Source organism: Xyrauchen texanus, chromosome 8 (genome assembly GCF_025860055.1).
Source record: "Xyrauchen texanus isolate HMW12.3.18 chromosome 8, RBS_HiC_50CHRs, whole genome shotgun sequence".
NCBI lineage: Eukaryota > Metazoa > Chordata > Actinopteri > Cypriniformes > Catostomidae > Xyrauchen > Xyrauchen texanus.
This window is the reverse complement of record NC_068283.1, coordinates 23052002-23077628: the sequence shown is the minus strand read 5'-3', so window position 1 is coordinate 23077628 and position 25627 is coordinate 23052002. Positions and strand designations below refer to the sequence as shown.

At 41.0% G+C, this 25627-nt stretch overlaps 1 protein-coding gene across 2 annotated transcripts in view; it reads right to left on the bottom strand.

Annotated features, from left to right (window-relative positions):
* Positions 1-25261, bottom strand: part of LOC127647188 (vesicle-fusing ATPase-like) — a 29227-nt gene extending 3966 nt beyond the window's left edge. The window contains exons 1-20 of one of the 2 annotated variants that reach the window (XM_052131297.1): positions 25200-25261; positions 11680-11765; positions 8255-8354; positions 7806-7845; positions 7520-7686; positions 7260-7367; positions 7044-7119; positions 6790-6945; positions 6504-6703; positions 6237-6402; positions 5593-5667; positions 5311-5498; positions 5060-5155; positions 4763-4919; positions 3833-3966; positions 3539-3605; positions 3352-3431; positions 3070-3204; positions 2769-2882; positions 2134-2189 (exon numbers count right to left, since the gene is read on the bottom strand). In XM_052131297.1, the coding sequence (XP_051987257.1) occupies positions 2134-2189; positions 2769-2882; positions 3070-3204; positions 3352-3431; positions 3539-3605; positions 3833-3966; positions 4763-4919; positions 5060-5155; positions 5311-5498; positions 5593-5667; positions 6237-6402; positions 6504-6703; positions 6790-6945; positions 7044-7119; positions 7260-7367; positions 7520-7686; positions 7806-7845; positions 8255-8354; positions 11680-11765; positions 25200-25211 (2213 nt within the window). In that variant the 5' untranslated portion in view covers positions 25212-25261. Of the gene's footprint in view, positions 1-2133; positions 2190-2768; positions 2883-3069; positions 3205-3351; positions 3432-3538; positions 3606-3832; positions 3967-4762; positions 4920-5059; positions 5156-5310; positions 5499-5592; positions 5668-6236; positions 6403-6503; positions 6704-6789; positions 6946-7043; positions 7120-7259; positions 7368-7519; positions 7687-7805; positions 7846-8254; positions 8355-11679; positions 11766-25199 lie in introns of those variants that run through there. The other variant, XM_052131298.1, reaches the window with a different exon arrangement.
* Positions 25262-25627: the final 366 nt, after the last annotated feature.

Genomic DNA, 25627 nt, shown 5'->3' with positions numbered 1-25627 from the left:
AACCGATTAATTCTAAAAATCTAAACAATTCGGATAAGGTATCTATTAAGTATTCAAAGTATTTTTAAATGTCCTCCATAAAAATACTGTGCATGTTTCATTAACGCGGTTTACAAATATATTCGTAAATTGCATTAATGTAGGCTACATGCACAGTATTTTTATCGAGGGCATTTAAAAATACTGTGAATACATATAGATACTTTATTATCCGAACACATTATTGTTATACATTTCATATGAACAATTTTATTTAAAGATATGAATACAAGTTCATCTTTTCAGAGCAAAAATACATAGCTATGTATTTAAAAAATAAATCTCTATATATTTTAGTACTGTGGCTTGACTCGACTTGAAACTCATCAGGACTCGACTTGCTTGATTTGTCTGCACTTCACTTTAACCTGACTCGAGACTTGATGGTTAAGACTTGCTTGTGACTTGAACATGTGTGACTTGCTCCCACCTCTTGTGGAGTGTGAGGGGTTGAGTATGTACGTGTCAGTTTGTGTACTTTCACCTAAGCCACGCTCTAACCCCTGATGTTTGATGTTTAGGGAGAGTCCAGATTTACAGACAAACTCTGGAACACAGACTCTGTGACTTTGATGGCTGCCATCAGAAAGTCAATGATTACATTTATTGATTGTTTTGAGGGTTACAAGTGAACCACTTAGGTAATCTGCAATAATTCATAGTGAAACAGCCTGCAGGTATTGAGCATAAATGTCTGCTTATGGTTAAAGCAGACATGCTGAATGATTTATCCTTGACCAAATGTTGATTAAAAATAAAATGCATATGTGGTAATAATATCGCCAATTTTTTTTTTTTATAATAGTTTAAAAATTAAAATAAAGTATAATTATGTGTTGTGTATATTAATTTAATGTTATCATAGTTAGTTCTAGTCCACAGATTTGATTGGATAGGCAGTGTTTCAAGAGTGCACTCTGCTTGTATGTGAATGTGTTTCGTTAGTGCATCATGCATGTTAATCTGTATTTTGTGTAGCCTATACTGTTATACTCCATTTGTTCTCCATATTTTGTCCAATATTTTCAGCGTCACTTGAGAGTATATATTAGTTATGTTTGGTCCATGAATAAATCAGTGTTTTTAAATTAATCTTTTAAGTGAACGAATTGCTAACACTATTTCCATTGCTTCTGACGTGAACAAATCAGTGCTTTTGAATAAATCTTGAAAAAAAGTTAACAGATCTTTCTTGTTCGTTTCTTACGTTTCAGTCATGAACGACTCTGTTTATAACAAATCAACTGGTTCAATGTGTCAACAGATGCTGGCCTAAAAAGCAGCAAGCTAAGTTAGCTTACAGACTGGTAATCCTGTGTTCCTGCTTTGGCTTCTTTTGGAACAATTATTTTTGGTTACTTTATATTACATTTACATTTTACATTTCTGCATTTGGCAGATGCTTTTATCCAAAGCGACTTACAGTGCACTTATTACAGGGACAATCCCCCCGGAGCAACCTGGAGTTAAGTGTCTTGCTCAAGGACACAATGGCGGGGGCTGTGGGAATCGAACCAGCAACCTTCTGATTAACAGTTATGTGCTTTAGCCCACTACACCATCACCACTCCATATTACTTTTGTTACAATGGCAGAATCAAGCTAATATTCAGTGTAACTTGCTTTTGTGATATATTGATAGTATTGATAGGCTATAACATGACCAGTAAGCACTCACAGAATATCAGCGTTTTAGTACCAGCTTTCTTTCATAGTAATATTCAAAGCAGGGTGATAACAACACATGGATGACAAGTTCTGACAGGTATAGAGTTGCTACAGGACACTAGATTTCAGGTTCTGTTTCTTTAGGGTAAAACTGAGGAAAAGGAAATTCAAAGCCACAACACACTCTGTTACCGTAACCCTCTTACATGGGTAGAGCCCATGCTGATGTTAAATTCGGATGTGATTATTTTCATCCAGCCTGTCAATTAATGAGATAAAATACAAAACAAACTTAATGTCTGTAACTCCCGCAATGTTTTTGATCCTGTGCCTAAAGCAGGGAATTTGTGTCAAGAAAGAAAACTCAGATTTTTAAACACAGCTGTTGTGGTGGAAAACATTATATTTTTAATGGTGAATACTTACGCTCCCTCATCTTTGAGTAGAGAGAGGAACTTGCTGACTCTGTACGCCTGATCCATCTAGAGAGAAAGGAAAGTAAACACAACTTCTAAAAATAATCTGTTTCATTGCCATGTTATCGGATTCTCTTTGCAGCTCCGTCACAAGATACTGTCAGCTAACAAGCTTGCTAGACTTTACATGATGTTATTCATCTGTGCAGGACAACACATGACATAACTGTTAAAAGCATATCAAATAAAATTCATTCATTATTATTTAGACCACCATTTCAAAGTTTCAGCTGCTCAAGCAATCTATATTTTTAATGAGTATAAATAATATGCGTGTAACATTAAATAAGATGATAAATGAAACATATATTACACACAGTCTCCCAAATTATATGGGGTCATAAATCTGCATTTGTTTTTCTTGTATTACTGTTTATAATGATATACGCATTAGAAGATCGATATGTGCACAACAGCAAGACCACACTATCATTGTTTGACATATCATGTCAACTACCCATCAAAAGATCCATCAATGGCTGTGGCAAATTACTGGCTTGATTGTCTCTTAAATGGACCAAAATGATATTTACAGACTCTGTGTGGCTGCATATGGCTAAAGTAGAATAGTCCACTGAAGCTTACCTGCAGGGACATCTCAATAAGCATGAGAAGCTTTTTAATGCCAATCCACACTCTTTTTCCCTTCACATGCTGGGCTATAGTGGTTCTCTCAGCATCTGTAAAGCTGCCCAGTAGCTTGGAATCAACACAAAATAACAAGATTACAGTATGTTCAATCAAGTGGGACACTTTTGCACTAACCTTTTTGCACAGGACGACTAAATAGCACCTTCTACTGGACAATGCTGAAATTGCAAAAAACAAATAATCCCTAGCTAAAAATATATATTTCTTTTTTCATCTGACTTTTGATGCATCTCACCTCAAGAGCTTCAACCAGGTGTTCCCCACTGGAGATATTTTGCACATGGATGGTGGTGCTGAACACATCCAGCATCTCCATCTCCTGCAGCACATCTTTACGGCTGGTGGTGCCGATGATCAGCAGCTTACGTCCCTTAAGAGGAAGAAAAGAACACCTAACATGTTATGTTGATAATCTAGCAATCTTATAAAAGTACTGAAAGACAGAAAAAGAGTGATACAGCATATACTCACAATTGCACCCATATGCCAAAGCACATGCGGAATAATTATTACTTACATGAGGTGGAGTTTTCTTCAATAAGACCAGCAGGGCCTGGAGGACCAGATTTGAGAAGCGAGGACCAATAGGCACATAATCTGGTACACCAGACATAATTCATTAATAGCATCTTTACATTCTTTTTATCATGCATTCTTTTTCAACTAACAAAATAAACACATTTAAATAAGCATAAAGATCTAACCTAATAGACGCTCAATATCATCAACTACAATACAGCTTAGCTGAGACTTGTAGGCATCATCAAAGATCTGAGAAAATTAACCACATTTTTAAAGAAAAAAAAAAAAAAGGGTAAAATTCAACAACTTTGCTTTTAAGAAATTAAGACCAGTACAACAATGTGAATTTATTAAATATTTGTTACTATAGTTACTATATTATATCAGAATGAAATATGTTCATATACATTTGTTATGTTCATATAACATTATATACATTTGTTTGTCATGTATACACAAGACACGCTGCCTCTGACCTTCTTGATGGCCTGGCATTTGGAGATCTCCGAGAAGCCAATCATCTTGTCAGGAGAGCAGATCTTAATGAAGGGGAACTGCGAGTCCTCTGAGATCTTTGCAGCCAGAGCTGTCTTTCCACTGTGAGGAGGTCCTAAAGCAAAATCAGTAGATGTTAAAAGGTTAGTTCACCCAAAAATGTAAATTCTCTCATGATTTTCTCAGCCTCATGCCATCCCAGATGTGTAAGACTTTCTTTCATATTCTGAAAACAAGATTTTTAGAAAAATATTTTAGCTCTGTTGGTACATACAACTTTATGCCAAAATTCAAAATATCCACATAAGGGCAACATGATGTACACCAGATGACTCTTGAGGTTAAATAAATGTATTTCAGAAGTGATACGATAGGAGTGGGTGAGAAACAGATCAATATTTAAGTATTTTTTTTACTATAAATTCTACACCCTGCTATTAACTTTCACTTTCTCATTCTTCATCTGTTTTTTGGTGATTCACATTCTTCATGCATATCGCCCCCTGCTGAGAAGGGAGAAGATTTTTTTTGATAAAAAATGACTTAAATATTGATCTGTTTCTCACCCACACCTATCAGATCACTTCTGAATATGTGGATTTAATCTAATGGATTTTTTTTATGCTCCCTTTATGTGGATTTTGGAGATTCAAAATTTTGACACACATTCACTTGCATTGAATGGACCTACAGAGCTGAAATATACTTCTAAAATCTTCATTTCTGTTCTGCAGAAGAAAGAAAGTCATACACATTTGGGGTGGCATGAGGGCAAGTAAATCATGAGAGAATTTTCATTTTTGGGTGAACTATCCCTTTAAGTATGGGTGCACAAATGCCTACTATTCGACGGGCAAAACAGTTGTGTGGACATCAGTGGTTATGCTGGAATATTTAAAATGAAAACAAACCCTCAAGAAGCATAGACACTAGTGGAGTGCGATCACTGTTCTTAGTCTGCTGTACCAGCAGCTCTCCGTCTTCCAACACTCTGGTGACTGGATCCCCCCACTTAATTATGCCGTTCATGATGAAACTGGAATAGTCTTCCTGGTTGGTACCAAAAGCCTAACAAGAGAAAAAATTACATGTTTTGCTTGACGAGTTAAACAACTACAAAGCATTCTCTGAACACAGAAATCATTCTTTTTGCCTGACAAATCCTCTTGATGAAAACAAAAGATATTCATTGAATAAACAAGACTCACAGGTTTAATGTCGTTATTCAAGGATGCCATGAAATCTGTACGAGTGACCTGTAGCTTCTCTGCTCTCTCCATGTCCACCTCTACAGTAGATGTAGCCTGGAAAAGACAATTTGACATAGGTTCAGGTGAGGTTTACCTTTTAAACGAGGTACAGTATTTTAAAAATGCATTCCTGGCTGAACATAGATAATAGAAAGAACAATAAAATGTCCCTGCTAATAGCATCAAATTACTGCATGGAGGAACAGTACCTTAATGTGGCGGTTCATAGCAGTAGACTGGGCGGCTCGAACCAGGCCCTCCAGTTCAGCTCCACTGTAGTTCTTGGTCTCAGCAGCCAGTTCTTTAACATCCACATCAGAAGCCAGGAGATTAAACTCTCGCATCTTAGATGTGTGAATGTTCAGGATCTGAACACGGCCCTTCTCATCCGGCAAACCTGTGAGATGAGAGAGAGATAGAGGTAAGAATAAACCGAGAGATGAATACATATGATTAAATATCTCCAGTTGAACAAAGGGCAAATGTCCTACCAATCTCCATCTTCACTTCAAATCTGCCAGGTCTCATCAAAGCTTCATCTATCAGGTCAGGTCTGTTAGTCATGCCTATAAAACAAAGGAACGGGTAACAAAAATTAAGAATTATGTAACAGCTTAAATTTGAATCAGATATTACAAATATGACCTTAGATATAAGGTTTATACTGTATATCGATATATTAATATATTGATTTGTTGATATATTGGTTGTAACATCCATTCCCAAAAAATACATAATGCACCATGTCTCATAATTAATGGCTTGCACAAATGTGATTGATTGGTCTAAAAGAAAACAATACTAAAACAAAACACAAACATTGATTTTATTGTATTATAATAATAGTAATAATAATTTAGGTTATTGGAAATTGTGAAATTGATATTGGACAGGTACCCAATCTTTAAATTAACTTTTTCAACAGTCACATAACATTTCCATAAACTTGTTATTTTTGATTGAAGGTTGTAGGTAACAATATCAACAATAACAACAATAATTGCAAACTTAGTATTACACAGAGATTATAGATGTGAGGTATTAGATGTGGTGTATTGACTCAAATCTGTGTCTACATTATTTGTAAGAGCTAACAAATATTGCAAAGCCACAGAAATCTGCTGCAAATTTTCACCTATAACAAGGATGTTGTTGAGCTGCTCCACTCCATCTATCTTTGACAGAAGCTGGTTGACCACTGTGTCGTGCACACCTGTGCTGCTTGCACCTGTACCACGCTGCTTACAGATAGCGTCCAATTCATCAAAGATGATAATGTGTAGGCCACTGTTAGCGCCCAACTGAAGAGAAAATGGGAAAGAATAATACAGAAAAATAGAAGAGAAGATAGTATAGTATAGTATAGTATAGTATAGGTTGTGTCTCAGGTTAATCATCTCACCCTTTTCTGTTCCTCCTCAGCATCTGCAAACAGTTTTCTGATGTTTGCCTCAGATTCACCCACGTATTTGTTAAGGATCTCTGGACCGTTGACTATCTTTGGCTCTCTGGCATTCAGCATCTTACCGATCTGCCTGGCCATCAGTGTTTTACCACAACCAGGAGGACCAAAGAGCAGGATGCCTTTCACATGCTTACAACCTGCGGTGCAGAGGACATGACTTTAGATTTAGATTAGAAGACTTCATATTTTACAACCAAATAGCTGATATGAAGACGACACTTACCCATCTGCTCCACAATGTCTGGAGGAAAGACTCGAGAGGCGAAGGCCCTACGGAAGATGTCAGAGAACTCCTTGTCTAGACCACCAATGCCCATTTTCTCAAAGTTCCAGTCAGGGTTAATGATGGTCTGACGGGCTTCTTTGGTCTTGGCCTTACCTGGTGAAAAGGAGAACAAAGGTTAAGATTAAATGCTGCAGAACAAATGAAACTGTAAATATGAACAGAGATACTTTTTCATATTTGATCAAACTCACCAACTAGGGTAAGGGACGAGCTCTCTGACTTTTCAAAGATCACTTGACTGTTTCCAACCAACAGTCCAATCTCAATCTGTGAAGTTAAAACAAAGGATAACTAACTGCATTTCAAAATTACAGTATCTACTCTTTATATTGATATTTTATATGATATTAAAGTGGTGATATTACTTGATCTCAAGTGTTCTGAAAAAGAAACAAATGTATAGATACCTTTTGCTTCTTCCCAGATGCTGGTTCTCCCTTCAGTATGCTGGAGTCCATAGCCTCAATGTCCTTTATAACCAACCCAAAGAGCTTGTCACAGAAACTGAAGACCAGCTAGGTCAGGGATTAAAAGGGTTTTAATTAGCATAATTAGCATTTAAATCTTTGGAACAAATTTACCGAACCTGAGGACTGAGGACTAATTGCCCCCCAATTTGAAACTAATAATCATTATTTGCACACAATTTTTGATAAGTGATTCTGACCTGTTGTCCTACAGAGAAACTTTGATTGTTGAAATTCTGGATATATTCTGCAGCCATTTTATCAGAGTCGTAGGGACTGGAGTCAGTGCTCTTTTTTTGCAGAAAGTCAATCTCGATGGTCATGGCACCAATACACTGCTTGGATTTGTCAAAGTTGTAGTTGGTCACTGAAAGGAGGGGCCAAAAACAAAATTCCATCACTTACTGGAATGTTTTAATTATCTGAAAATGGTACAGTGTATTTGTTGCAAATGTTGTGAAACCACTCCAAAAGCAATGTACACACCCTCTATTTCTTGTCCGATGGACAGGCCTGCCCATTTTCTCTTTAAGAAGAAAAGAGTTAAGAGTGAATTAATACAATGAAATAGCAAAGTTTGTGTTGCTAACTTGAACCTAGTCATAATGGATTGTTCTGCCATCAGTCAAATTTCATTGGTCCAAAATCTCCCTCGATATAGCTGTATATTGCACATCAAGGTGCGTTTCGTAACGCAGCATTTTTGTATTAGTGTGGATTGAAAAGTTACTTGTCGCAACACCTGTTTTGGACAGAGTAAAGTTAGGGTGAATTCCGGTAAATTGTCAAAATTGTCCAAATTTACCTGAATTCTGTGTGTGAATCATTTAACTATATGTTTGCTTGAAGACTGAAACTGTGGTGGGCTTTAATTTTAGTATCTGTGTTCTGACACAATGTCATATGCGTCATATGGCTTGGCTGTAGCTCTGCACCTGTGGCAAACTGAAAGCGATGGTTCCAGGAATCACAGAGTGGTGGCACTTCACTGTGAACACAAACTTGTGGGGAGGTGTTGTCCTCACACTCACATGCCTGGAGAGAGATAAAGGCAAGGTTTAACTTCAGAAACAATGCAAAAATGGGAAAAGATGAAAGGCAACAGCAGGTGGATGATGTCTGTTTAATATACGCTTTGGTTACTTTTTTATAAATGTTTCTCAATCTGCAAATAAATAACAGTTCAGTTCACAACACCTCAACAAAATGCAGGGTTATGTGATAGGAGTCAGGACACACCATATTAGCCTGTAAACAAGCAGTTTTCCATTCAAGTACTGCACCAATCCTTTAGACAAGATAATCTGAAATTAGCAAACAGGATTATAGTTGTGTGGATGGCTAACAATGGTGGACTGTTCAGGTTAGAGCGCCACTTTCATTAGGACTATGTCCAAATATGTCAATTCATTCAAGTAAAGCACAGGTTAACACTGTGGCTCTGTGGTGCTAGGTTTACATTGCTCGGTCTCTTTAAGATCCCAGCCAGCCTGACATAACCAATGGTGTGAGTTTGGGGTGGGCCTATCAGTTTGTCTGTCCAATGACAGATGAGAAGAGAGTACTGGGAAACCTATTTGAAAACTTTAATTAGTTAAAATTTACAATTTAGTTTGGTGGTGCTAGTCCCACATATATTACACACTTTTTGCATCTTTAAACAAAGAAAAGATACACTCAGTAAAAGTTTAGCTGGCTCTTAATCATCCCAATGGTGCCAGTATTCAGCGTTTATCCAAGCCTAATGGGGGCCTTAAGCAAAACATTGTGTGGGGGCCCCTGTCAATATTTTTGTTACACTACATTGAGAGTGTGGAGTCCCTAAGCAACTTGCTTAGTTTGCCTACAGGTCCTTCTCAAAAAATTTGCATATTGTGATAAAGGTCATTATTTTCCATAATGTAATGATAAAAATTAAACTTTCATATATTTTAGATTCATTGCACACCAACTGAAATATTTCAGGTCTTTTATTGTTTTAATACTGATGATTTTGGCATACAGCTCATGAAAACCCAAAATTCCTATCTCAAAAAATTAGCATATCATGAAAAGGGTCTCTAAACGAGCTATTAACCTAATCATCTGAATCAACTAATTAACTCTAAAAACCTGCAAAAGATTCCTGAGGCTTTTAAAAACTCCCAGCCTGTTTCATTACTCAAAACCGCAATCATGGGTAAGACTGCCGACCTGACTGCTGTCCAGAAGGCCATCATTGACACCCTCAAGCAAGAGGGTAAGACACAGAAAGAAATTTCTGAACAAATAGGCTGTTCCCAGAGTGCTGTATCAAGGCACCTCAGTGGGAAGTCTGTGGGAAGGAAAAAGTGTGGCAAAAACGCTGCACAACGAGAAGAGGTGACCGGACCCTGAGGAAGATTGTGGAGAAGGACCGATTCCAGACCTTGGGGACCTGCAGAAGCAGTGGACTGAGTCTGGAGTAGAAACATCCCCGCATTCCCCAGGTCAAGCCACTTTTGAACCAGAAACAGCGGCAGAAGCGCCTGACCTGGGCTACAGAGAAGCAGCACTGGACTGTTGCTCAGTGGTCCAAAGTACTTTTTCGGATGAAAGCAAATTTTGCATGTCATTCGAAATCAAGGTGCCAGAGTCTGGAGGAAGACTGGGGAGAAGGAAACGCCAAAATGCCTGAAGTCCAGTGTCAAGTACCCACAGTCAGTGATGGTCTGGGGTGCCATGTCAGCTGCTGGTGTTGGTCCACTGTGTTTTATCAAGGGCAGGGTCAATGCAGCTAGCTATCAGGAGATTTTGGAGCACTTCATGCTTCCATCTGCTGAAAAGCTTTATGGAGATGAAGATTTCATTTTTCAGCACGACCTGGCACCTGCTCACAGTGCCAAAACCACTGGTAAATGGTTTACTGACCATGGTATTACTGTGCTCAATTAGCCTGCCAACTCTCCTGACCTGAACCCCATAGAGAATCTGTGGGATATTGTGAAGAGAAAGTTGAGAGACGCAAGACTCAACACTCTGGATGAGCTTAAGGCCACTATCGAAGCATCCTGGGCCTCCATAACACCTCAGCAGTGCCACAGGCTGATTGCCTCCATGCCACGCCGCATTGAAGCAGTCATTTCTGCAAAAGGATTCCCGACCAAGTATTGAGTGCATAACTGAACATAATTATTTGAAGGTTGACTTTTTTTTGGTATTAAAAACACTTATTTTATTGGTCGGATGTTTAAATATTTAATCTTGTCACTTGTACTCATTCCGATTGTGCAGTCTGGTGGATCACACTCCTGTTTATCAATACCATACCATCACTGGACTATACGGTTGACTTGCACTCTGTTGTTGTCTGAAGTATGTTTAGTGTGTTTGTTGTTTGGTTTGCTTGTTTTGTTTACATATACTTTTATGTTTGAGAATTGGCTGAAAGTGCTTAATAAAGTAAACATGTTATTATTATTGTCAATTGCATGACACAGTTTCATGAGCTGTCATCATGGCAGCACCCAAGGTGGGCGACCCGCTCCATGTAAAATTAAACCGCTTTTATTGAGTGTCTGATAAGGCCGGAGTCTTCCTTTCAGGATGTACACTCGCAAAATTATGCAGGAGTACATCATTTTCAACATATGTTTAAAAAAAAAGAAAAGCTATTCATGTCTTTGTGTAAAACTTTTTTTAATTATCAAATATTTATTTAGTGCACCTTTAATGTAAAAAATAATATGAACCATGATAACTTTAAGGTCTGGAAAGGAGTGTAACCTCAGATTTGTGTTGATTCATGCTCCTTGAATAATTTCTAAATGTATTTATTTTACTATTAATTTTATTTTACATTAATAAAAATCCAACATTTATAAAATATTCTCAAATATATTCCCCATATTTTCATTTACTTTATAGGGTTTGTGTGCTTCACCTGAATTTGCTCTCTTGTCAATTTAATTCGGGTTACACTCCCACTGGGGAAAAGAAAACAATATGTAGAGCGCTCTGGGACAGAGACTGGTGCACATAGTTCATTATACCAGTTGATTGCAACCTGTGTTTTATTTATATTACTCATGCTAATAAGGTTTACAAGTTAACCACTTATTTTTCATAGTAAATTCAAATAAAACATAAAAAATATTTTTTTTCTTGTTGCTGTTTTGAAATACGCTACAGTAATAAGAGTATACATACATTTACATAAACATTAATATACTAATACAAATTCACTTTGACAAGAAAAACTATCTACCAACAACTGACCTAAAATATAGTACACACTGCCTATAAAAATACTTAATTGCAAATATCTCCTGGTGTAAAATTGCAATTGGTTTCCATGTCTAACCTTGATGAATCTATGAGGATATGTGGGGTGGATACTCACTGTCCAGACTGCAGGTCTCTCTCATTCACTACAGCACAGTTCGTCAGTGACAGCTCATCTGTCGGGCATCGGGCTGCTTGCATCGTCTGGAGGGAGACAGATAATAATAATAATAATGAGAAAGTGAGAGAGAGAGAGAGTATAATGTATCAAGGAAGTGTGCCTTGCATGATAGAGCAATTGATCCAGCTATAAATCTGAAGCTCAACATGCATGGCTATAAAATCCTATTTGCAGCCATTTCTCATGCAAGATCAGTCTTCGCATCAAAAATGTATAGCACACCAAATGATGGAGGTCCCATGATTCTCTGCAGAGTATTAAAAATTGTAAACCCATTTTGAAAACAGCAAGCTATAAAGTTGACCGTTTTGTCCTGAGCAAGGAGAATTCTGTCAAACTTTCGAAGCTCTGGAATTATCTAACAGGATTTTTGTTGTTGTTGTTGTTTGTTAGACCTCATCTAACCATCCCTTCCAGGAACTGTTGTAAACAGTAAAACAGATGCATCATATTTTATTGCAATGGAGAGCCTACAAACCTCAAACCAATAATACATAAAACTAGATGAGCTGATAAACGAAATGCAAAAAATCCTAGCATAATTAGCTAATAGGAACATCTGCTTGACAAGCAGAAGGCAGCAAAAACTATCAAGATTGTGAATCAGCAAGAGAACAACAGTCATTGAATTACTAAGCATGGGTGAATCAGAAGCAATATTAAAAGACAAATAAGTAAGCCAATTTTAAGCAAATAGAGGCAGAAACTGTTCAGGGTGTTCTAGCTTTATTTGTTCCTTCTTTGTTGTTTTGTTGCACATTAATAGCACAGTAAATAAGACAGCACAACAAGGAGAACGGATTGAAATCCCATCAGGGTATTTGAAGCAGAGAACAGAGAAAGCAGCAGGCTGCAACAGAACAACTGATAAGTAAAGACAGAACAGTAAGCACATTTTTATTGAAAACAATTCGCTTTAGAAAACATAGCTAAAGCTCAGATAAATTATTTCCTTCATTAAACAATTTATTAATTGAGTTTAACCTTTTCATGAAAGGGGTAATGTTTTATATCTACACTATGAAAAAATAATAATAAACAAACAATAAAGTCTTTCATTTATTATTGTTCTTATGTACTGTATACATTTGCTCAGTACCAATACAACACTAATTAATGTGTTTTTTTTTTTTTTTGTTTTGTTTTTTTTTTTTTTTTTACTTCCATTAGATTTGGGATAAATGTTTGACAAAGCTATTTTAAAGATGCCAGTTGCAATAACTTAGAAGAGTTAAAACAAATGGCAATAAGAGTGCTTTTTGAATATTTTGCTATCCATGGATGCCTTAAATAAATCTTGATGAAATCAGTCCATTAAAATAATGATAACAATGATTGTATGAAAAACCAAACAGTCACAAGACTCAAATTATATACACTCACCTAAGGGATTATTAGGAACACCTGTTCAATTTCTCATTAATGCAATTATCTAATCAACCAATCATGGCAGTTGCTTCAATGCATTTAGGGGTGTGGTCCTGGTCAAGACAATCTCCTGAACTCCAAACTGAATGTCAGAATGGGAAAGAAAGGTGATTTAAGCAATTTTGATCGTGGCATGGTTGTTGGTGCCAGACGGGCCGGTCTGAGTATTTCACAATCTGCTCAGTTACTGGGATTTTCATGCACAACCATTTCTAGGGTTTACAAAGAATGGTGTGAAAAGGGAAAAACATCCAGTATGCGGCAGTCCTGTGGCGAAAATGCCTTGTTGATGCTAGAGGTCAGAGGAGAATGGGCCGACTGATTCAAGCTGATAGAAGAGCAACTTTGCCTGAAAGAAACACGCACAACCTTGAGGCGGATGGGCTACAACAGCAGAAGACCCCACCGGGTACCACTCATCTCCACTACAAATACGAAAAAGAGGCTACAATTTGCAAGAGCTCACCGAAATTGGACAGTTGAAGACTGGAAAAATGTTGCCTGGTCTGATGAGTCTCGATTTCTGTTGAGACATTCAGATGTTAAGAGTCAGAATTTGGCGTAAACAGAATGAGAACATGGATCCATCATGCCTTGTTACCACTGTGCAGGCTGGTGGTGGTGGTGTAATGGTGTGGGGGATGTTTTCTTGGCACACTTTAGGCCCCTTAGTGCCAATTGGGCATCGTTTAAATGCCACGGCCTACCTGAGCATTGTTTCTGACCATGTCCATCCCTTTATGGCCACCATGTACCCATCCTCTGATGGCTACTTCCAGCAGGATAATGCACCATGTCACAAAGCTCGAATCATTTCAAATTGGTTTCTTGAACATGACAATGAGTTCACTGTACTAAATGGCCCCCACAGTCACCAGATATCAACCCAATAGAGCATCTTTGGGATGTGGTGGAACGGGAGCTTCGTGCCCTGGATGTGCATCCCACAAATCTCCATCAACTGCAAGATGCTATCCTATCAATATGGGCCAACATTTCTAAAGAATGCTTTCAGCACCTTGTTGAATCAATGCCACGTAGAATTAAGGCAGTTCTGAAGGCGAAAGGGGGTCAAACACAGTATTAGTATGGTGTTCCTAATAATCCTTTAGGTGAGTGAGTGTGTGTGTGTGTGTGTGTGTGTATATATATATATATATATATATATATATATATATATATATATATATATATATATATATATATATATATCATATATACATACACACACACACACACACACACACACAGTATAAAACAAAGAAAAAGCAAATAAAAAAAAATCTTCAAAAAACAAGCAATCAATAAAAATCTAAACCAAACTTAAAGGAATATTCCAGGTTCAGTACAAGTTAAGCTCAATTGACACATTTTGTAGCATAATATTGATTACCACAAAAATGTATTCTGACTTGTCCCTCCTTTTCTTTAAAAAAGCACAAATCTGGGTTCCAGTGAGGCACTAACAATGGAAGTGAATGGGGGCCAATTTTTGAACATTAAAATACTCACTGTTTCAAGAGTATAGCCACAAGACAAACAAAATGTGTTAACGTGATTTTAGTGTGATAACATAACTGACTAACCTTTTCTGTGTAAAGTTATAACTAATTTAGAACTTTGTTGCCATGACGATGTAATGTCAATGAACCCTAAAAATGACTGTCAAAATTACAATTTAAACAAAATAAATAATAATACACCTTTTTTTTTTCTTCCCAATTTGGAATGCACTCTAGGTCCTCATTTTGGCATGGTGACTCCTTATTCCAGGTGGCGGAAGATGCCTCCGCATCTGAGACCATCAATCCGCGCATCTTATCACGTGGCTTGTTGAGGGTGTTACTGCGGAGACAGTGCGTGTGGAGACTTCATGCTATTCTCCTCGGCATCCACACACAACTCACCATGTGTCCCACCGAGAGAGAGAGAACCACAAGGAGGTTGCCCCAACATGACTCTACCCACCGTAGCAACCGGGCCAATTGGTTGCTTAGAGTGGTGGTGGTGTAGTGGGCTAAAGCACATAACTGTTGATCAGAAGGTTGCTGGTTCGATCTCCATGGCCACCACAATTGTGTTCTTGAGCAAGGCACTTAACTTCAGGTTGCTCCGGGGGGATTGTCCCTGTAATAAGTGCACTGTAAGTCGCTTTGGATAAAAGCGTCTGCCAAATGCATAAATGTAAATGCTTAGGAAACCTGACTGGAGTCACTCAGCATGACCTGGATTCAAACTTGTGTGTCTAGGTGTGGTATTCAGCGTCTTTACTTGCTGAGCTACCCAGGCCCCCAATAATACACAAGTTTTAACAGAAGAATAAATGCAAGTGCTTTTATAAAATTATAAATAAGCTTCACATTTCTGTCCAAACCCTCCAAAAATTGGCCACATTCAATTCAACAGTTTTCAGACTGCATGTGAGGTCTGGGACAGAATTGTAGGACAAGGAGTAGCATTCTGAGGGTTTGTATCTGATTCAAAGCCTGGGCATTGACTTTAACCTTACAGGGTGACATAATCCATTTAACAAAGAGCACCAATGAGTAACTAGTCCTACAGTTGCAGGCCGGAAAAGCAATAATCCATGCAGAATGTTTACTTGAGGGCTTGCTCCCTCCCAGCATGTACAATAAATTCACCACGGGAGATCACAGCAGGGGCAGACTGGCCATAGGGAGAACCGGGACTTTTCCCTATGTGCCGGACACGAAACGGGGACGAATGGGCAGCGATAAACTGGCCACAAAATGGCGCCGTAATATGCAGAAAAGGACATCTCTGCATTATATTCTAATTTAGAAGCTTTATAACAAAAGGTGGGCACTGTATCCTAATTCATCACTAAAACACAAAATGCTGCATGTCATTTCATCAGCCAGTAAAAATCTATTTCAAGTAGCCCTACCCTCCATGTTTAATGAGGTTGGGCCTCTGGAGAGATATTCAGTATGGAACAAGGAAGGAAGCTGCTCAATGTGGTCTAGTTGAAACTTTTGACTCCTCGTCACAGGTCAATAAAACTGCCCCTGGAACCAACAACCAACTTCAGGCTGTAATCAAGAATTATTAGTTTAGAACTGCCTATAAAAAAGCTCATTTTATATATACAGTGCCATACATTACAGAATTTTTCTGAAGTTTCACTGCAAAGCACAGCTAAAAGCCCAAAAAATCCGTTCTTCCAATTATTTTGGTGTAATAAATGCAGGTTGTAAATGTGTTAAACATACCGAGCATGAAATTGGTCCCTGTTCCTGATTACAATGTTTTACCTTGAATATTTTTCTATTCCTGGATTACAGTAGGCTGCATGCATGACTTCCAATTTATGGATTGCACCACTAATGTATCACACTAAATGGAGGATAATCCTCAAATTATTCAGCATGCAAAAGAGATTAACAAATATCACAGACCAAAAACTCTGACCCCCAAAAGCCACTAAGTGATGGTTAACTGAAGATCATTCTAGACAGAATTCCTGTCAGAAACACAGTTTCAAGGAATATTGTGGGCTAAATACACGTTAAGCTCAATCCACATTTGTGACCAATTTGATTATCACAAAACCTAATTTCGACTTGTCCCTCCTTTTCTTAAAAAAAAAAAAAAAAATCAGGGTTACAGTGAGGCACTGACGATGGAAGTCAATGTGGCCAATCCGTAAACATTAAAATACTGTTTCAAAAGTTAAGCCACAAGACATAAACAATATGTGTGTGTGGCGATGATGACGTGGTTGAGTATTCATCCAGAGAGAAAGCGGTAAGTGTACACATGCACCTGAGCACTATTATGTCTAACACCTGTTTCTGACTGCAGTAAGCATTGGGGAGAGCGATATAAGGAGGAACCATGCCAGCAACGGTGAGAGAGAAAGAGCTACCACAAGCAGAAATAGGTGTTTGAAATTATAGTGTTCAGGTGTGTGCACCATTACCCTTTCTCTCTCGCTCCGGACAAAAGCTTGACCACGCCCCCCCACCGCCACAGTGTGTTAACATGATTTTAATGTGATAAAAAAAAAAAAAATCACTTTTATGTTGTAACAAGTTTCCAGTGAGGAAGGGACGGAAACAGCAACAGGGTTCAGGTAAGGTTGTTTTTAATTCTCACACACTAATTCACACACTAATATAACACAATAGCTTCTTGGCCTTCGTGGTCGGGCTCTCCCTGGGCTCTGTTGCTGCTGCTTTTATGCCGCCTCCTCAAGCTACTGCAATTAGAGACAGGTGTTAGACATAATTTAGCTCAGGTGTGAGCCCTTACCGCTTTCTCTCCGACGGGCGCTTGACCACGCCCGCTGCCACATACCCCCACCGCCCGACTCAGGCCGGGCGTCATCCGGCCTGCCTACCACTCCCCCATTTCTGGAGAGGAAGTCAGCGGCAGCCATCTGCACCCCCGGTCTGTGGACCACCTTGAACTTAAAAGGCTGGAGGGCCAGATACCAACGGGTGATCCGGGCGTTAGTATCTTTCATGCGGTGGAGCCACTGCAGTGGGGCGTGATCCGAGCAGAGGGTGAAGGCCCGCCCCAGCAGGTAGTATCGGAGGGTGAGGACCACCCACTTGATGGCCAGACACTCCTTCTCTACGGTGCTGTACTTAGTCTCCCTCAAGGAGAGCTTCCGGCTAATGTACAGCACCGGCGCCTCTCCCTCCACCACCTGCAGAGTACGCCCCCAGCCCTCTGTCTGAAGCGTCCGCCTGCAAAACAAAAGGGAGAGAGAAGTCAGGTGCATGCAAAAGCGGCCCCCCACAAAGTGCAGCTTTAATCTGTGTAAACGCCTGTTGGCACTGCTCCGACCATTGGACCAGATCTGGAGCCCCCTTTTTAGTGAGGTCAGTCAGCGGGCTGATGACATCCGAATAATTAGGCACAAATCTTCTGTAATAGCCAGCCAGCCCCAGGAACTGCCTCACCCCCTTTTTGGTCTTGGGTCTAGGGCAAGTCGCAATCGCCGCGGTCCTGTCAATTTGGGGACGCACCTGGCCATGACCCAAGTGGAACCCCAGATACCGTATCTCCACACGCTCAACCGCAAGACTTTTTCGGGTTTGCCGTGAGCCTCGCCCGCCGCAGCGATCTCAGGACGGCCCTCAGATGTTGCATGTGCCGCTGCCAATCATTGCTATAAATGATGATATCGTCTAGATAGGCAGCGCGTAAGCAGTGTGCGGTCTGAGGATCCTATCCATGAGGCGCTGAAACGTGGCTGGTGCCCCGAACAAACCGAAAGGAAGCGCCACTGAATTGGTGTAATCCGAACGGCGTGGTGAAGGCCGCTTTTTCACGGGAAATTGGTGTCAAGGGATCTGCCAATAACCCTTCGTTAGATCCAAGGTCGAATAAAATCGAGCCGCACTCTAACCGATCGAGCAGTTCATCAACACGGGCATTGGGTACGCATCAAATTTAGACACCGCGTTGACTTTCCTATAATCCACACAGAAACGCACAGACCCATCGCTCTTGGGAACAAGGACGACCGGGCTGGACCAATCACTGTGGGATTCTTCTATTACTCCCATCTCAAGCATCGCGATCCAATTCTTCTCGTACTACTTTCTTTTTATGTTCGGGCAAGCTGATAGGGCGGCAACGCATCACCACGCCCGCTCGGTCTCGATATGGTGATGTATGATGTTTGTGCGGCCCGGTAGAGGAGAAAACACGCCTGCAAACTCCTTTTGTAATTCGAAACCTCTGCGAAGTTGGCGCGTGAGAGGTGGTCTCCACAAGGAACCGGGTGTTGAGATTGCGGGCTTTGTTTACCTCCGTCCGAGCTCCGCCTCTCCGAACTACCATTGCCAACGCCACAGAGGCCGCTTCTCTCCACAATTTCAGGAGGTTGAGGTGATATATTTGACGCGTGCCCCTCTATCGGTATCGCTTAACCTCATAATCGAGATCCCCTACTGGTCGTGGTGACCTCAAAGGGTCCTTGCCACTTGGCTGAGTAATTTCGAGCTCGATGTTGGGAGTAATACAAGCACTTTATCTCCCGGTGCGAATTCTCAGTAGCTGAGCACCCCTGTCATACAGCCGGCGTTGGCGTTCTTGAGCCTGGAGCAAATTCTCCTGTGTTAATTTCCCCAGTGTGTGGAGTTTTGCTCTAAGATCAAGAACGTATTGAATTTCATTTTTACTATTAGAAGGTCCTCCTCCCAAGCTTCACGGATGACGCCGAGGACCCCGCGTGGGTGTCGCCCGTACAGCAGCTCGAACGGTGAGAACCCCGTGGAGGCTTGTGGGACCTCCCGCACTGCGTAATAACAGGGGTTGAGCCACCTATCCCAATTCCTAGCGCCTTCGTGGTACGTAACTTACTGAATCATATTTTTTAGTGTTTTATTAAATCGCTCCACTAGGCCATCAGTCTGCGGATGGTAAATGCTAGTGCGAATCGACTTAATGCCCAATAGTTCGTAAAGCTCACGAGTGTACGTGACATAAACGCTAGTGCCCTGATCGGTGAGGATTTCTTTCGAATCCCCACCGGAGATTATTTTGAAGAGTGCCCCTGCAACACTACGCGCGGAGATGTTGCTCAGGGGCACTGCTTCCGGATATCGCTTGCGTAATCCACTAGGACTAACACAAAGCTGATGTCCGCGTGCTGTCCGTTCTAATGGCTCGACGAGGTCCATTCCAATTCTTTCGAAGGGGACCTCGATCAATGGAAGGGGCGCAAAGGCGCTTTTGGGGTGGCCGTGGGTTTACCAACTGACATTCACGGCACGCCGCACACCACCCGCGGACGCCACCGCCAATGCCCGCCAATAGAAACAGGCTATTAGACGGAGAAGTGTCTTTCTTTCCCGAGGTGACCGCCATAGATTATAGTGAGCCGCCTGGAAAACCATTTCCCGGCGGCTCCGTGGAATCAATAATTGTGTCACTTCCTCCATCACTCTGTACAACCGATCTTTAATAAGCGAAAAATATGGGTATGCAATGGCGACGCCCGACCGGAGCTGTTGACCATCAATTACTCTCACTTGGCCAAGAGCATGTTTAAGGGTTTCGTCCCGCGACTGCTCTAGAGGGAAGTCCCCCTCAGGGAATTCCCTGAGAGGAGGGGCGGCCACCTCGCCCCTTCCCTTGTCATTCCAAGCAGCCGAGGATCGGCCCCTGCCCGCCTCCCTGCCAAAGCATCGCGACACCGCGACACCTCTTTATGCAGGACCCATCCGCACAAATACCCTCTAAAATATCTTTGAAATTCGCCAATCAGTACCCAAGATTAGCGGATGGGTGAGGCGGAACTAACCGCTGCCTCCACACTATGGTTTTTTCCCTGAATTTAATCGCCAAAGTCACCATGGGATACTTGTGAACATCCCCATGCACACACCTCACCCTCACCAGTTTAGCTAATCCCAAAGCCTCAGGTTGAACCAAGCGCTGGTGGATGGTGGTCTGGTTACAGCCGGTATCCAACAATGCTTGGTATGTACCCCCTGGATCCTTACCGAATACGGCACGCTCCAGCCCGATCGGGGCAGCCTGCGGGAAGTCGGAGACCCGCACCACCGTCCCCATTTCCATCAGCGGACACTGATCCCGGAAGTGGTCCGGGTCTCCGCACCTCCAGCAGACCGGCCCAGGCGCCACGGCCGCACCCGTGCCCACCTGAGGAGGAGAGCGGCTGAAGGACGGGGAAGGGGTAGGCGGGTTCTCCCACGGCCGGGAAGTTGGTCTCGTGAATCCTCGGCGCCTGCGGGGGGCAGGAACATACCCTGGGGAGAGAGCAGAGTGAGAGGGCAGAGGGGAGGGGAGAAAAACAGGGGAAGACACAGGCGAAGGGGAGAGAGAGACAGAGGGCTCATCCGCCCTTGGAATCGCCGCCATGTGGTCCTCCGCGAGTCGTACGGCTTCCTCCAGCGACGCCGGGCGGTGGCATTGGACCCACTCCGCCGTTTTCCGGGGCAAGCGCTGGACAAACTGCTCCAGTACCACTTGATCGACGAGCTCCTCGACGTCGCGGTCCCCCGCAAGCAGCCACCTCCGACAGGCATCACGGAGCCGCTGGGCGAACGCAAACGGGCGGTCGGATTTATCCAGTTTCATGGCCCGGAAGAGCTGGCGACTTTCTTCCGGGGTCCGACCAACCCGTTGCAGGATGGCTCTCAAGTCGGTAGTTGTGCTTCCCCGGACAAGAGAGGGACGAGGCGGGCTGCCCACTGGTCGCGTGGCCAACCCCAAATTTCCGCCGTGCGCTCAAAGAGGTCCAGGAACGCATCTGGATCATCTGCCGGCCCCATCTTCTGTAGCGCGGGTGGGGGCAGTGTGGCGCGGGTATCCGGGGTCACGGCCGCGTCTGGGGCAGCCTCCTGGCTGAGGAGGCTCCGGATGGCAAGCCGGTCCTCTGCTTGAGCCCGCATGATCTCAAAGAACCGACGATCCTGGTCCTGTCGGAGTTCAAGCAGAGACTGTTGGTGGCCCTGATGGAGCGTAGCGAGGGACTGGAGGACTTCCGCCAGCTGGGAGGACTCTACGGGGCGACTCTGTTCCATAGCTTTGGACCACTGTTCCTGCAAATTCCCGGGTTTCGGCACCAGTGTAACAAGTTTCCAGTGAGGAAGGGACGGAAACAGCAACAGGGTTCAGGTAAGGTTGTTTTTAATTCTCACACACTAATTCACACACTAATATAACACAATAGCTTCTTGGCCTTCGTGTCGGGCTCTCCCCTGGGCTCTGTTGCTGCTGCTTTTTATGCCGCTCTCCTCAAGCTACTGCAATTAGAGACAGGTGTTAGACATAATTTAGCTCAGGTGTGAGCGCCCTTATCGCTTTTCTCTCCCGGACGGGCGCTTGACCACGCCCCCGCTGCCACATATGTGTAATGCTTTTGTAAAATTATAAGGTTCACATTTATGTCTTTAAACCCTCAAAATATTCCCTTCCATTGTTAAGAGGAAGGGATGAAAATTAAGAGGGATTGGTTGCATCAGCTGAAAAGGAAAGGCTTTTCTGAAACAGAGCCAGTTATTACAATTTGATTACAAAGACAATTTGTTTTTTAAATGACATGCACAGACAGGGTCAGTTTTGATTTTATGTTGACTTATAGAAATATTACTCAAATACTTTTGTAATTGACAATTTAAGGGGATAAAGCTATTAAAATGTATTTATGAATACAGAGAAATATGTATTAAAAAAAGCAGCATTTCACCCAGAAAAACAAATTGAATAAATGCCCACCACTTCCACCTAACAAATTAACTGAGCTAAAGCCTTGCAAACTGCATTTCTTTGCAACACTACAATATCTTGCAATTCCTACAAAACCTTTCTATGCATTTTCGCTCACATTTGCATTAAATCACCAGAGGGAGTGATCTTAATTGAAGGGAGGGAAAGAGTTTATATTAATTTCAGATCAAATCTATGTCTCAAGTGGCATGCATTGTGATCTGTGAAAATATGTAAAATGGCATTGATTGGAGAAAGAAAAACGTTATGGTCTGAAAATTACACAAAAATGTTTTCAACATAAATGTATAAAAGAAGTACAAAAAAGTTGCCATATGACTTTGGATGACCCAGACACCTTCTAAAAAGTTTAATTTACTTAGCTGTGTGGCAGCCACATCAGTTTCGGAATATTGCTTTCATGCAGGGCTACCTTTGAGTAGAGCTATGTCTGAAGGAACCAATTTATAATGTAAATTATTCAGTATACTCTAATACACTTGAGATCTTGGCAATTATTCCAGTGCCCAAAATAGTTATTAAAGAAATAACTTAAAAGCTTTGTTTAAAAATTGTATCACTGGCAAACACACACAAGTTTCATTTTGACGCACAAAGAAGCCTAAAATCCTAGACTAATATAAAAAGATGTATGTTTTAGTCCTTTCTCTGAATAAAAAGGAGACATGTTTCAGTGGTATAAATGCAAGAAGCACTGGAGTAGGGAAAAATATTTTGCAACACATTCTATGTCTAACTCCACTGTCTAGTTCCACCACATCTTAACCAGATTTTGGTCAGAAATCAAGGCAGCATCATGTAGGCACACAACCAGACAGTATATCATTCACACATTCTCAAAAGAGGCAGATAATGTCTTGACTAATTTAACCTTTCGGTAAAGTCTGTGGGAGATAGATGCCCACACATAGCATTTTCATTCTGGCTTGGTCTGATTTGATCTGTGCAGTTTACTGTATGTGCTATGCCATATGAAATACATTAAAAAAAAAGTGCATGTAAATGAATACAGGCATGTCATTCTGAACAACGGAAATAATTTTAAATTTCCCTTTTCCCAAACTAATCTTGCCGTCTTTGATTTGAAGCACACCAGGAGACATGATTTGGGCTTTCTAAAACAACTGACACAGCCCGACTCATATTTACTCATCTTTTTCTACAGCTGTTAGTGAGTAAGGAAATCAGAAAACATCTTTCGCCTTGTTCACCTGACATGTTCTCATATGTTTAAGAATACTTATGGATGTCATTATCTGAGGCTGAACATCAGATGTAGATGATCAGTGGCTTTCCGATAACCTGTGGATACATAATCTGTGATCTGGTGATCTTTTTATGCAATCTGTACTTGCGCCTTGAGTTGTGTAATTAATCAGTCTGTTGAGTCTCTCAGCTGTGATGAGCCGTAATGCTGAAGTTGTTTATTTAAAACCATTTCCTAGCTTTAGTATTGTAGTAGTAATACAAGCGATCACGAAGTGCTGTTTTATGTAACTTATGTTTAATGTAGCTGAAGCTGATTCACATAACGTCGCCTAACTGGCTCATAATACACACAAAAATGATATTTTGCCACCACCTGCATGCTAACATATGTAAAAAAAAATAAAAATAAAACAAAAAAACAGTAACTCATAACACATATGCACTGCTCTTACAATTTAGCTTAGATTGGCACAAACACAAACGGAGTGATACACACAGTGAAGTATTAGAGTAATGATGGTGCCAGACCATCAGCACTCATGGAATGTCTCTCGTCCAATCAGATTGGAGGACTGGAAATAACAGTTGTAGCCTATCTATAACACTCAATACAAATGGGGTGTCATAAAAACATTGGATAAGTATGCACATAATTGCAATCGATTAATGTACAAAAAGTAGATCCCTTTCAGTGATGGGTAGCAAATAAGACATGGGTCTAAATGAGAAACCGATGTCAATCTATCCGCATAATGTGGAATCTTAAATGTTAAGGCTGCAATATGATGGCCTTTCTATTGGCTTTTAACAAGTATCCGTGGAAATCATAAGCGCGCCTCGTTCTGCAGCAAAGCGAGGGAGTGCAAATGTTTGTGTTTATGTGGACTATTTAAAGCAAATCCATCAAGCTTGACGCAGAACCGTAAACCAGCAGGTTGTGTGTGTGTGTATAAATATATATCTTGTAAAAACAGAACCATAGAAAATGTGATGAGCTTTTGCGAGCCATGCCAGGGTTAAATCCCTTCAACAAGCCCCCAATGCAAAAGAACCACCGTGTTCCGGGGATTTTACTCACGGCGTCTACTGCTGACAAGCAAACACCAGTTACAGCTATATATCATTAATGAAAACAACCTGCTGTTTAACTTTATACATTAAATATACAGTTTCTGTTTTTAAGATTTGGAATGGGCTCGGAATACATCAAACGAAATCCCCTATTATTATTTCATATAAAGGACATACAATTCATGTTAACTGCAACTGTTGTCACTTAGATAAAATCACTCATAACGGTGTATTGTTTGAAGCATCTCACATATTAACATGTATAATAATATAAAGCAACAAAAACACTCAACATTGCTGAAGACTTTCATCGTGGTCAGAAGTGACAGATTCGCCAAAGCCATCTGCTATGTAGCTCGTTTTAGGCTGGTACTATTGTGGAGAGCTGGCAACTGCGTTTCATATCAAGCCCAAGCTCCTCTCGAGAGTATGTAACATAGGCCTGTTAACTGTCTGGAAATTCTTAATATCGTTCAGCTTGTTTGTTTAAAAAATGAAATATGATCATATCTTACCCGGGTCGCCATGCTTGCGTTAGGTGATGCTGCTCGTCGAGGAGCTTCTCACAGCAGTAACAGAACAGCCCCAGAGCGCAGCAGACAGCGACAGAGGAGAGTTGCGCATGCGCATGCGCACGTGCAGGTGTAGCGCCACCCCTTGCCAGGATTTGTTTTTCTTTTTCTTTTCTCAAGCACATTTAACATGTTCCAAATTTAAAACTTAAGTAAAGCACAGTAAATAAAATTAAATAATAAATACAATTATTCCAATGCATAACATTACGGTGGCCATAGTGTTACTCCAGCAGATCTAATATGATTATTGTTGCACTTACAGTTTAGAAAATCAACAACCTTTAAAATAAAAAAATCATTTGAATAAAGATTTTCCACCTTCGTGTGCATTTAGTGAATTAGCAATGTTTTATCAGTTTCGAAGTTAA